Source organism: Condylura cristata, unplaced genomic scaffold, assembly GCF_000260355.1.
Source record: "Condylura cristata isolate star-nosed mole 26May11 unplaced genomic scaffold, ConCri1.0 scaffold00032, whole genome shotgun sequence".
In the NCBI taxonomy this organism is placed as follows: Eukaryota; Metazoa; Chordata; class Mammalia; order Eulipotyphla; family Talpidae; genus Condylura; species Condylura cristata.
In genome coordinates this window covers 3,331,977-3,344,147 of record NW_004567133.1, presented here as the reverse complement: position 1 = coordinate 3,344,147, position 12,171 = coordinate 3,331,977, and the positions used below count along the sequence as shown (strand labels likewise).

The 12,171-nt window shown below is 40.2% G+C and overlaps 2 protein-coding genes across 3 annotated transcripts in view; one reads left to right on the top strand and one right to left on the bottom strand.

Annotated features, from left to right (window-relative positions):
• The window catches only part of EIF2AK1 (eukaryotic translation initiation factor 2-alpha kinase 1), a 30,943-nt gene that overhangs the window by 6,342 nt on the left and 12,430 nt on the right, over positions 1-12,171 (bottom strand). For both annotated transcript variants that reach the window (XM_012731754.1, XM_004691656.2), the window contains exons 10-11: positions 10,637-10,748; positions 6,885-6,985 (exon numbers count right to left, since the gene is read on the bottom strand). In XM_012731754.1, the coding sequence (XP_012587208.1) occupies positions 6,885-6,985; positions 10,637-10,748 (213 nt within the window). The remainder of the gene's footprint in view (positions 1-6,884; positions 6,986-10,636; positions 10,749-12,171) is intronic.
• ANKRD61 (ankyrin repeat domain 61) lies at positions 2,607-6,192 on the top strand. Its single transcript, XM_012731755.1, has 3 exons — positions 2,607-2,822; positions 3,760-3,854; positions 5,247-6,192. The coding sequence occupies exons 1-3, from the start codon at positions 2,607-2,609 to the stop codon at positions 6,190-6,192; spliced, it is 1,257 nt and encodes a 418-aa protein (XP_012587209.1).

Below are 12,171 nucleotides of genomic sequence, written 5' to 3'. Positions count from 1 at the left end.
TCCACGCGGCAACAGTGAAGGTGTTTGGGTACTCAATCCCTATGGCAAGGAAATTAAAAACAAAATTAAACAGTTAAAATTACCTCAAATTAAAAAAACTTCTATTGAGTGAAAGAAAGTATGTATGACAAGTAAATAGACACCTATTGAATGGGGGGAGGGAGGATATTTACACAGTATTTAACTGGTAAGGGGTCAATAGCCAAGATATATAAAAAGCTCCTATAATCCAGCAATAAAAATAACCCAATTAACAAAGGGCAGCAGTTATGAATAGACCATTTGCCAGTGAGTATATCCAGGTTAAAAAACCTATGAAAAAATGACCATTGTCACTTCTAGTGAACGAGATGCAGATTAAAACTACAATGATAGTCAAATAAGCCAGAAAGAAAAGGAAGAATACCGGATGGTTTCACTGATAGCAGGAGTATAACGGACCAGGCGAGAAAAGAATAATAATGAACAGCTATAGATCAGAGGCATTGTATGGGGGTGGAGTGGGGAATGGGGTCAAAAACAGTGGAGGGAAGGAAATTCACTGGACTATGGTGATGGCACAGGGTGATTTGGTGATGGGAAGCCTATAGGGAGTACACCTGAGATGAAAAAATGCACAAAATGATGTAAAAATAAACTATTATATAAAAATAAATAAATAAATAAAAAGTCCTAACTCGTGGTAAAAAAAACTACAACGAGATGTCACCTCATATCCCCGAGAACAGCACATGTTAAAATGACCCCTAAAAAGTGCTGGAGAGAATGAAGAAAAAAGACCCATCACACTGTTGGTAGGAATTTGAACTGGAACAAGCACTGGAAATGCATCTGGATCTATCTTTAACAACTAAAAATGGAAATACATACAACCTGGCAATCCCCCTCTTGAAGGTCTATTCAACCAACAACAACAAAAAACCATTCGCTCCACGCTGTTCACAGCAGCTTGATTTACAACAAACAGAACACAGAAGCAGCTTAAATGTCCACTGGCGGAGGCTCTAATCAAGATGTGGTGTATACACACCATGGGTCCTTCACAGCCACGAGAAGTGATGAAATGCAGCTACTACCAACACAAGGAGGGAACTGAGAGAATTATGTGCAGCAAAGTGAGAATGACAAAAACTGGACATTTACAAAGCAGACAATTCAGTAACATAAGACACTGAAAACCCAGTGGACATCAAAAAACACCCCGAGGGCTCTGAGATTAAGAGGAAGGGAGGTGAAGGGACTGGGGCTATAAGGGACGATGGCGGGGAAAAGCAATCTTAGAAAAAAAGAAAGTAGTAACTGATGTTGAAAAAAGTACTATTAACAAAAATAAGAATTCTGGTTTCCTCCATCAAGTCAGAATTTGATTATTTTTCATAATTAAAAAAAAACTTGGTGTTTTTTAAGGCTCCCGATGATTCTTACATGTTTGGCAGAGTTGGGAACGACTAGGTCACATTATGAAAGTACATTTAGCTCTCAACAGCCACATAAAACCAAAAGTCTCCCAACAGAACAATCCCAGTGATCATGAAACACTGCACCTATTTAAGGGGAAGGGAGACAATCCATTAAAAAACTGAAAATACAGAGATTAAAATGTGTGCTTTCTTAGCTTTAAATGTAGTAATGTGAATTTTTTATTTTGATGTATAATGTGTTGTTCTAGCTCTGTGTGAATTATAGCTGAATGGGAAGAGAAAACAGAGATAATTTATGTGGAAGATGCTAATTTGATTGAACAAATTTTTTCTTTTGATTTTGACTTGAGTAAAAGGTCCCAAAAACTGTGCTTCTTATTTGGCACTACATGATATGGAGACAAATTTTAAAATTTAGATTCTGATATAAAAATGAAGTGTTTTCCCTGTTTGGAGGTTCGTCAAACTGCTAAACATGGAGCTTCCTTACGACCCAGCAATCCCACTCCTAGGTACCTACCCAAAAGACACAAAAATACTGATTGAAAAAGATACCTGTACCCCCATGTTTATTGCTGCTTTATTTACAATTGGAAAAACATGGAAGCAGCCCAAATGCCCAAAAGTAGATGACTGGATAAAAAAGATGTGGTACATATATACAATGGAATATTACTCAGCAACCAAAAAAGAGAAACACATGTCTTTTGCAACAACTTGGATGGAACTGGAAAAGATCATGCTTAGTGAGATAAGCCAGAAAGAGAAAGAAAAATACCGGATGGTTTCACTCATTGCAGGAGTATAATGGACCAGGTGGAAAATAACAAAAATAATGAACAACCATAGACCAGAGACATTCTGTGGGGGTGGAGTGGGGAATGGGATCAAAAACAGGGTGAGGGGGAGGGAAATGCACGGGATTATGGTGATGGCACATGGGTGACTTGGTGAGGGGAAACCCACGGGGATTACAATTGAGATGGGAAAAAAATGTACAAAATGATATAAAAATAAACTTTTGTGATAATTAAAAAAAAAAAAATGAAGTGTTTTCCTGGATACGATTCTCAACAATTCTAGAATAGTTCTAGAATCGAACTGAAGGAATCATAGAGACTCAAACTGACTGATACCCTAGCAGTTTCCCTGAATCTTAAGTCTTCATTTTTAAGTCTTTTCTTCATGGGAAACATAACCAAGAAAGGCAGCAGGGAGCTGGTCACTGACGGGGCCAAGTCACTGGAAGACGGCCCACTGGTCATGCTTCACACTAAGCTCTATGAAGCCATCATGAGGGAAGACTGCACTTCCATCCAGGCACTCCTGAGGTGCCATCCTGTCAACCAGCCTATGACCATTCTGGCCAACTCCACCAGCTACAGGTTACTTCTGAATCAGGTACCCTCTTTTCTGTTCAGTCACTTCAGAAAAAAGATGTTTCCTAATGAACACCACCTCGTCCTTGAGAACTCACCCAACCTCCACTGCCCTCGACTTGTCTGAGGCTCAAGGTCTAGCACACCCCCATCCAGAGCAGGGCTCTGAATGCACACTCCTTCCCCCTCTAGTGACACACAACCTGATGCAAGAGAAGATTAAAACTCATTTGGTTAGGACATTAATGTTATCCTCCAAACATAACAATGATGACTTCTCTGTGTGATGGAATTCTTTTCCCCCCCCCATTTTTACAGACTTACTTTTTCATTTTCTACAGTGACCTTTATCTTTGTAATTAAAATGCTTTTCAAAAAGCCACCCTCTCCCCCAAACCACTCTTCTCCCTTATCCTGAAGTCATGCTGTAAAGTCACTGCTCAGATACATCTAGCTTTCAGTAACTGGTATAAACAGCTCTGCGAGTCAGAGCTAGAAATATGTTGTATTATCTCTGAAATCCAGAAAACTTAAAAAAAAACCACCTAGGTTTTACTATTTCTACTGATTCTATAACTTTGTCAAAGCTTTTAAAAACATAAAACCTACTTGGAGGTCATCCTATGTGTTAATTTTAGGATTCAGAGACTTAATATCTATTAACTTTATACTCTTCACAGATTCAACTTCAACACTTTCGCTAAGTCAAAAGCTTCTATCGTCTTGGCAAATTTAGTTTTATGTAAAACACTGATTTTGTTAAGTTGAAATTCATTGGTTTTAGGTCACTTAAAACAGGCAAAAGAAAATGAAAATGTCAAAGCACATACCAGAAAAAATTTTGAAGCAATGACATGCTAAATACACTTCTTTCCTTTGAAATGGCAAGCTAAGACAATAATTATTTCTAACTATAGAAGGCTACTTGCTCATGCTATTTGGTTTGTCCCCTGAAGCAGACACAGTCCATCATCCCCATTCACCTGGCTGCTGAATACCGCAAGGCACAAAGTTTGCTTTGTCTGTTAGAACATGGTGCCGACCCAGAAGTCAGGTAAGTTAACAGGTGATCTCTTCAAAAGGAGAATTAAACAGGAGTTACAGACAACAAATTCTCATGTTTTGAATGAACCAATTTTCACTGCTAGATAAGGTACTATGAGAAATTGGGAGTTATGCAAGAATATAAATTAATCAGTCCATTTAAAGCTTTCTCAGTGTTAAAACTCGGCAATGATGATGTGAAAAATGCATTAAACCTTGGTTACAGCCATCAGAGAGCTTAAAAACCTGTTAGGTATGAAAAATAAAACACAAACAAGGAATGGATTTATTACCATCTACTAGAAGGAATACTTCATGAGAGAAGTTTAGTTTACCAATGTATCTTCACCATCTAAAACCAATGCCTGCTACTCAGTGCCCAATAATACTTAGCTAATATGTGGGAACAATTACAGGTATAAAAATAACAGAACTTCTTGTCTCCATCACATGAAAAGAAGTTCAGCCCCAAACCCTTAATACTACACCTGAACAGGCCTGCTCTCTCCTCCCCCACACACACCACCCTGTTTTGCAGGTCCTCTCTGTCTTTTCATGACTGGACCATGTCAGACTCTGCCCAACTTCCCCAAGAGTTCCTCAGTACACCCCTTCCTAGGTTCAGCTGTTCAACGTATGTCTCTTCCCCATACTAGATATAAGCCCTTCCAAGGTGAGAACATATTAGGTCTTGTATTAAATAAATACTTGTGAAGTAAAAACTATTTTCCAATGTCAGAGCAGTTGGATTTTCATAATAAACCTGCCCCTTTTTTCTGCCAAAATAAAGGAATTTTGGAGGCAACCTTGAGAGATTACACAGTGGAGCAGATGAGGGCCAAGGGGTAAAACACTCGTTCCACCTGTGTTGGGAGAGAGCATGAAGTTGGGCTGGCTTCCCTAGTTTCAGTGACTACGTCTCCAGACTCAACCTGGCGAGCAACTCGGCCTACATATGACTGAAATCTCAGGTGGCAGAGCAGATGCTCGCTAAAAGCTGTGTCCGTGGGGGTTCTGGCTGTATGGCTCACATCTAGGGCGATACCACAGCATACCCAAGTCCACACAATTTGACTGAATGTCTGTTAACACAGTTCAGCACTGAGTGAGATTCCAGGGTACAGAAATAACAAAGGTCCTTGAAGAGGCCACGGTCCTAGCAAGGACTGTGCAATAGGAAACTGATATAGGAAACTAGACCCCACAGTGCTATGATGCACACCACCCTCTCTCCCCAATGCTGTGCTAGGCTGAGAAATGAAAAGCAATGCAGATTCTCAAACGCTTCTTTAAAGTAGTTAAGAGGGATTACTTTAAAGGTTGCTTTCTTAAGCGTTAATTCTTCATATCAAAACTATTCCGTTGTGAATTCAGTGTAATCTCTGATCAATACCTATTTCAGAGACACAAGAGGCCTGACCACACTGCACCTGATGCTACTACACTGGCCAATCACTTCAACCACGTGGACAAAACCAGGGGACAGAATCCAAAGGATCCTGACCGATATTCAGAACAACGCTGTAACGTGTCTCCGCATCTTGTGTGAACACGGGGCTCAAGTGAATGCTCGAGTAGACAATAGTAACAAACACTCACCCCTCCACCTGGCCATAACATATGGGACCTATCCAGTTCTTTCCATTCTGGCCCAAAACGGGGCCCATGTCAATGCTATTAATGAATCAGCCATGACGCCCCTTCACATGGCTGCAGATATACTGAATAAGGAGATGATAGAAACGCTAATTGCCTGTGGAGCAAACATTAACTGTACTGTCTCTTCTACGGGGAACACAGCCCTTAAGCTGGCGGTGTGCACTGCATCAAGCAAGGCAGGCCGACTGCTAGCAGCAGGGGTGAGCTGCATCCGTCTGCTGCTTATTCACGGAGCCAAAGTAAATGCCCAGGACCACGAAGGTCAAACGGCTATCCATGAGGCTTGTTTTGGAGGCAGAGAGGCAATAATCAATCTCTTGCTTGAATTTGAAGCAAATGTCAATATCTTAACAAGAAACGGGGAATCTCCATTATATATGTACCTTCAGCGCAGTTCCAACATAAGAGACACGGCTCTGCTGGCCAGTCTGCTATATCGCTCTTACCCTCTGAGACTGACCAACAACCAAGGGATCCTGCCTGCAGGGATCATGCTACCAGAATTCTACCTCTTAAGGGAAACTCTAGTAAAGTTAGCTCAAAAACCCTTGTCCCTAGAGGATATCTGTAAAAGAAACATCAGAAATATTTATGGAGAGAAATACAAACAACACTTGAAGCAACTTCTCCCAGTGAAGCTATGGAATTCTGTATATCATTATCATGACTTGGCTTACCTCTTGAAATAAGAAATCAAAGTTTCAAGGTGCCATTGAATTTCATTAATTCAAACTGCATTTTCTGGTTCTATATACCCAGAGAATACTTAACCCATCACCTGGTACATCCCAAATGTGCAAACTATTGGCTTATAAACCTTTTCAAAAATAAACTTATTTGCATATATAAACTTTTTGGTCCTAAATATCCTTTAAGTACATTTTCTGTGATTTAATTTTTGCCCCCAAATAAGCAAATTTAAAAACTTTTCAAGGTAAATTTATTTTCTTTCTTGATAGTCTTTTGCAGGTAAAAATAGGAATGTCATTACAGATTTTTAAAGTAGCAAAAAAAAATCCCATTTTAAATTTCCTCTAAACTGGATAATAGAAACAGATTTAATGTAAAGGATGCAGTAATATCTCTGCATTTCTGTCAGTAGTAAGTGCATCTGGCATCATCAGTTAAATTAGTATTCCACACATGGTCTAAAAAATGGTGCTAATGCCCCACAGAGTATTTTCAAATGCCTGAAGAGTAGTGCTTTCAAATTCAATCTAAAGATTTCACTTCTGTACCTATGCAATAAAGAGTTACATAAAAGTAATAATAGTTTCCTAAGTAAATGAACTAGGGGAATCTCATTTAATCTAATGACCCAACACCATGTCTTCCCTGACTAGCTACTGCCACAGCTTTCCATGACTTCCTTCCCACTTACCTTCAGATCTCTGTGCACAATTCCCATGTTATGTATGTAAAACACACCTTCCACCAATTCTTGGAAGATTTTTGTTGCAACACTGGCCATAACATAAGGACCTTGAAATTAAAAAAAAAAAATGTTTAGTTCTCTAATCATTTTTAACATATAAATGTTAAATGTAGTTCTAAATACATTAACATCTGGCACTGATCCATCATTCAGATTTCCACAAATATCAACACTCCAAAAAGAATTTCAAACCTAGAGATTTGGGGGGCCTCCTCAGTTAGCCAAGAAGCCATCACAAACAAGTACCCAAAAGAGGGACTTTCTGTCAACAGAAAGTGAGACCCTCTAATTGCATTCCCAGCTTTGTAAACAATTCTCAGGCACCCAGTACTCGTTAGATTAAATTACATTTAATCCTCTTCAATTCCTAACATCCTGAGTCTGGCACTAATTATATCTGGTATTCTTGCTCACTATGGATTAAAGACATTTTAACAAACAGAATAAGAACAAAATAGATTATGCTGGCCCAAGGGATGAGGTGCCAGTATCTGGAAGACTACGCTATGGGGGAGGAGCAAATGAATTAATTCCACTATTAACATAATGGCTTATGTGAGTTTACAGGGTGGGGAGGTTTTGTAAGACTAAATCGAAAATAGGTAAAGAAAAAAGTGCTGGCATTTTCCAGTCAAGTGAGTTTAGCAATAGCACAATAAAAACATAAGCAGGCCGTAATTGTGAAGGCTACTGTTTGGTTTACCTTCTGGCACACCACTCCCTCTTCAACTGCTGTTATTCATACAGGCCACACTCGCCTTCTACACTGTATAGTGTGTGATTCAGGGACCTCAAGGACTTTGCCTTTGTGTGTGTGCTCATGTGCGTGTACACATAAAGGCTCCATCTGTAACTCCCTCTAGTGCGACTGCCCCTCACATGCAAGTGCCTAACCATCTATCTGGGTGCATGCAACAGGAGGACTTTGTGAAGTTCACACCTATCAGAACAACTGTGTTCCTGTGCTCTGTCTTTAAAGCCAGTGGTTGTCATTTCAATCCACCTAATGCAACCAAATGTAGGCAACTGTTGAAGGATGCAGACATTACACACAGGTCTGATCCAGTGAGAGGTTTTCCTTTACTCCCTGCAACATGCTTCGCACTTAATGCTTTAATCCTCACCCTATAAAATGGAATTGACTGACATTTTTATAGGCGAGGAAAAGACTAAGTTACCTGAATTGCCCCAAACCATAAACCTATTGAGTTAGGAGTCAAACTCAGATCCATCACTCATGGGATTATTGGGCACGATTAATGTAATTGGGCTCTCCTTGGTGGCGCAATGGGTTAAAACATAGCACTATGAAGCTATCCTCAGCCACAGCAGCACAAGTTCAAACCCCAGCCAGGGAGCTGTCCCACATGGCACAGCAGACCTCTCCTGTCTCGCCCACTGCTCCCCTCAGCAGTGTATTTCAGTCACTCTGCAGGTTCTGTTCCCCACTCTGTACCTGGTGAATCCTCACTCCCTATACCTCTGGCCTATACCCCAGTTCTTATATGCATAAATAAACACATAAATCTTTCAAAACCAGCAGCAACAAAAAATACTACTGTCCTTTTCTAAAAGACATCTGCACATAGCACTACCATGCTTATGCAGAACACAGATTACACCACTTTAGAGGGTCCTGAAAATACCCTATTACTTGCCACGAGGAAATGAACACAGTCCTCTGCACAGTGAACTACAAGAGCCCCGGCGAGGAAGCGCACGGAGCTGCCGGAGGGAGGCATGTGTCCGACAGAAGCTAGCCTAAGATTCTGAGTAGGTTAAGTGACCTACATTTCAGACAAAATAAAGGATTTACAGTGTCCCTAAGAGTCAAGAGCAAATGATTAATGATCAATAGCTGAGTCTATGTAAAAACAGGTCATTCAAATCCCTTATTTCAATATTCTCATATGATGATTTTCAACTTCAGCTACCCACTCAAATCAACAGAAATTAAAAAAAAAAAATCAATGGTCAAGCTCTACACCAAGGAAAAATTTAAAAATTTACGATGTGTTCCAAAACAATATCCTTTTTTAAAACCAGATTTACAGAAAAACCGAAAACCCATCCCCAAGCTTCCCTATTTAACACCTGACATAAGCATGGTGCATCTGCCACAACTAAGAACCAAATGATGACACAGTCCATAATTTATTTCAGTTTCCCTAGATTTTACCTAATGTCCTTTTTCTGTCCCAGGATTCCATCCAGGATATCATATTACATTTAGTTGTCATGTCTCTTGAGGCTCCTCTCATCTGTGACAGTTTCTCAGACTTTTCCTGTTTATGATGACCACCTTAATAGTTTTGAGAAGTGTTGGTCAGGTGTTTTATAGAATGTCCCTCAAGTGGGATGCTCTGGCATCTTTCTCATGACTAGACTAGGGTTATGGATTTGGGGGAGGGGCACCACAGGGACACAGCATTCTTCCATCTCATCAAGGGCCCATATTAGCAGCATGAATTGTCACTATTGAGGTTCACCTTGACCAGTAGCTGAGACCACAATAAAGTTGTTCTTTTTTATTGATGGCATCCTTTTAAATTTTCCCAGGTGGTACCAATGTGCAGCCCAAGTTGAGAACTAGTGTTACAATTTAAAATCATTAACACATCTATTTATATTTTACTGTCCAGAGTCTAGATCTTGAGGGAGATAAACTTTTCCATACCCTTCTACAAAGGTTTCTTTAAAGATTATCTTTTTGTAATAACATTATACTTCAGGTTAAAACTATAAACAATTAAGTTTTTTTCCTTAAAAAATGTTTACCAGTGGATGGCCCTCCCTGGTGGTGCAGTGGGTTAAAGCACAGCACTGAGAAACTAAAGCCACTCCCGCATGAGTTCGATCCCCGCCTGCCCCGGAGGTGACCACATGGCGTGGCAGACTTCTCCTGACCTGCCCGCTGCTACCCTCAGCAGTGTATTTCGTCGATCTGCCTGTTCTGTTCCCCACTCTGTCTCTGGTGAAGCCTCTCGCCACCCCTGAGCCTCTGACCTGTACCCCAGTTCTCTATGCACAAATAAAATGAAAAAAAATAGATTAAAAAAAAAAATGTTTACCAGTGGAAGGCTAATAGCTTATGCAAAAGATTATAATTTCAACTTTTTAAATTAAAAAAAAAATTGGGGGGACATTTTCTACTCAAAATCATTAACAAAAATTCCAGCTTATTAGCACTTGAGAAAAAAATCAGGGCCCTCCCTGGTGGCATAATAGGTTAAATCGCAGCACTATGAAGCTCTCCAAAGCCACTGCAGCACGAGCTTAATTACCTACCAGGGAGTGGACCCAGATGGCCTGGCAGACCTCTCCTGTCTCGCCTGCTGCTCTCCTCAGCAGTGTATTTCAGCCAATCTGCCTGTTCTACTCCCCACTCTGTCTCTGGTGAATCCTCTCACCCTCCCCCACATCTCTGGTCTCTACCCCAGTTCTTGTATGCATAATAAACCAATCTTCAAAAAAAAAATCCACAAGCTGTATTGTCTGTCTAGCACAGAGAAAGTTAATTTCCAAATACTTGTTTGTCTTTGAGAAATGGAGAAAATAGCACCATTATGTTTCTGGGTTACCAAAATGACTTTCTCCCCACAATCTAAATCCCCGAAGGCCAGTCCTCCACTAGAAGCAGCAGCTCTGACTGCATCTTTATTTCCCATGACGGGATCTGTAGACCCAGATTTACTCACACGCAGATTCATCCACGCATTCCCGTCCCCGCTTGTTTCTCTCCACTATCCAGTCCCACAGTGAGAGCTCACACAGCTGCATCTGGATGTGTAACATCAGGTGGTACTTCACCTACGGCACAACACACTAACTTATCCACATTGCTCTTAGTCAAAAATTCTCACTTACCTACTTTAAGCCAGGCACTGAGCTAAGCACTGAGGACAGAGACACAAAGGCCTATGCAAGAAGCCCAAAGTCTAGTGAGACACAGAACAGTAAGGCAATGCAGCTGAGTCGCTGAACAGTGAAGGACTTAAAGGAGCTGATGCCCCAGCCCCACCCTATGGGCAGTCAAAAACCTGCATATAACTTTTGACTCCCAACTAATAGCCTGTTGTTGACCAAATACCTTACAAATAACAACCAGTTAACACGTTTAGTTACATATATCCAAATTTACATCCTTACAGTAAAGTAAGCTAGAGAAAAGTTACTAAGAAAAAAGGAAGTGGATCATGATAAAAGCCTTCATCCTCATTGTCCTCATCTTGAACAGACTGAGGAGGAAGAGGAGTTGAAAAAGATCTGCCTTTAAATGGACCTGCACAGTTTACAACCCTGTTGTCCAAGGGTCAACAACAATTAGAAGGTGTGTCATGAGCTGATCTGAGTGGGCAAGACAGGCCTGGCTAGAACTGGGCAGGCCTCAAATGAAAGCATCCTCAGGGTGACCCTGAGGCACTGGGATTGAAAGTGTTTTATCTGATCAAGACAGAAAGTATGTGAAAGCAAAGATGAAGCATCAAAGAAAGGCCATATGGTATTCTGTTACTGTCTTTATACCCCAAGCATATGTACATACTTTGGCAAGGAAAATGTCAGCAAAAACAGCCCATTTATTTGAGCACCCAGGAAATTTTTCCAAATATAACATATGCTATATATTATATAATATACAATACAGAGAAAAAAAATGATTTATTAAAAGAAGTCCCTTAAACTCAATTCCTTTATATTTGGGTGAACCTGTTCAAAGTTTTGTGTTTCATTTAAAAAAAAAAGGCTCTTCAACAAAAACACGTATTTCTAGCTAAGATTTAATATTGTAGTATGTGCATGGTATGCACAGTTCTGAAATCCCAACATGACAGGTTACAGTAGACCCTGTTAAAGTCCAAATTTTTTTTTAATATCACTAATATTGGTGAGAGTATATGGGGATATCACTAGCAGATCTGTGTAATTCTCAACAAAAGAACCCTAGAAAGTGACCTGGCAATCCTACTAGAAATCTGTACTAAAAGTCATGTTCTAAACAAAATTTCTATACATAAATGTATTTCTATAGCATGATCCTAATATACAAAAGAAATGAGAGTATTAATGGTGCTTCCAACTCCAGTGCCTACAGGACAAGAACCACCGGGAATGATCCAGAGAGGTCAGGAAAGGATTACTAGGCGCCAACTAACTGAAGGATTCAGGCAGATCAACAACAAAGGCCATGTCAAGAGGGACACGCACACAGAGCGGGAGAAGAAATAGGAAGGAG

What these genes read in the sequence shown, in the direction of transcription:
- ANKRD61 (XM_012731755.1), top strand. Translation starts at nt 2,607, where the DNA reads ATGGGAAACATAACCAAGAAAGGCAGCAGGGAGCTGGTCACTGACGGG. An exon ending in ACAGGTTACTTCTGAATCAG is followed by an intron (nt 2,823 to 3,759) that starts GTACCCTCTTTT and finishes CCCCTGAAGCAG; the next exon opens with ACACAGTCCATCATCCCCAT. An exon ending in GGTGCCGACCCAGAAGTCAG is followed by an intron (nt 3,855 to 5,246) that starts GTAAGTTAACAG and finishes TACCTATTTCAG; the next exon opens with AGACACAAGAGGCCTGACCA.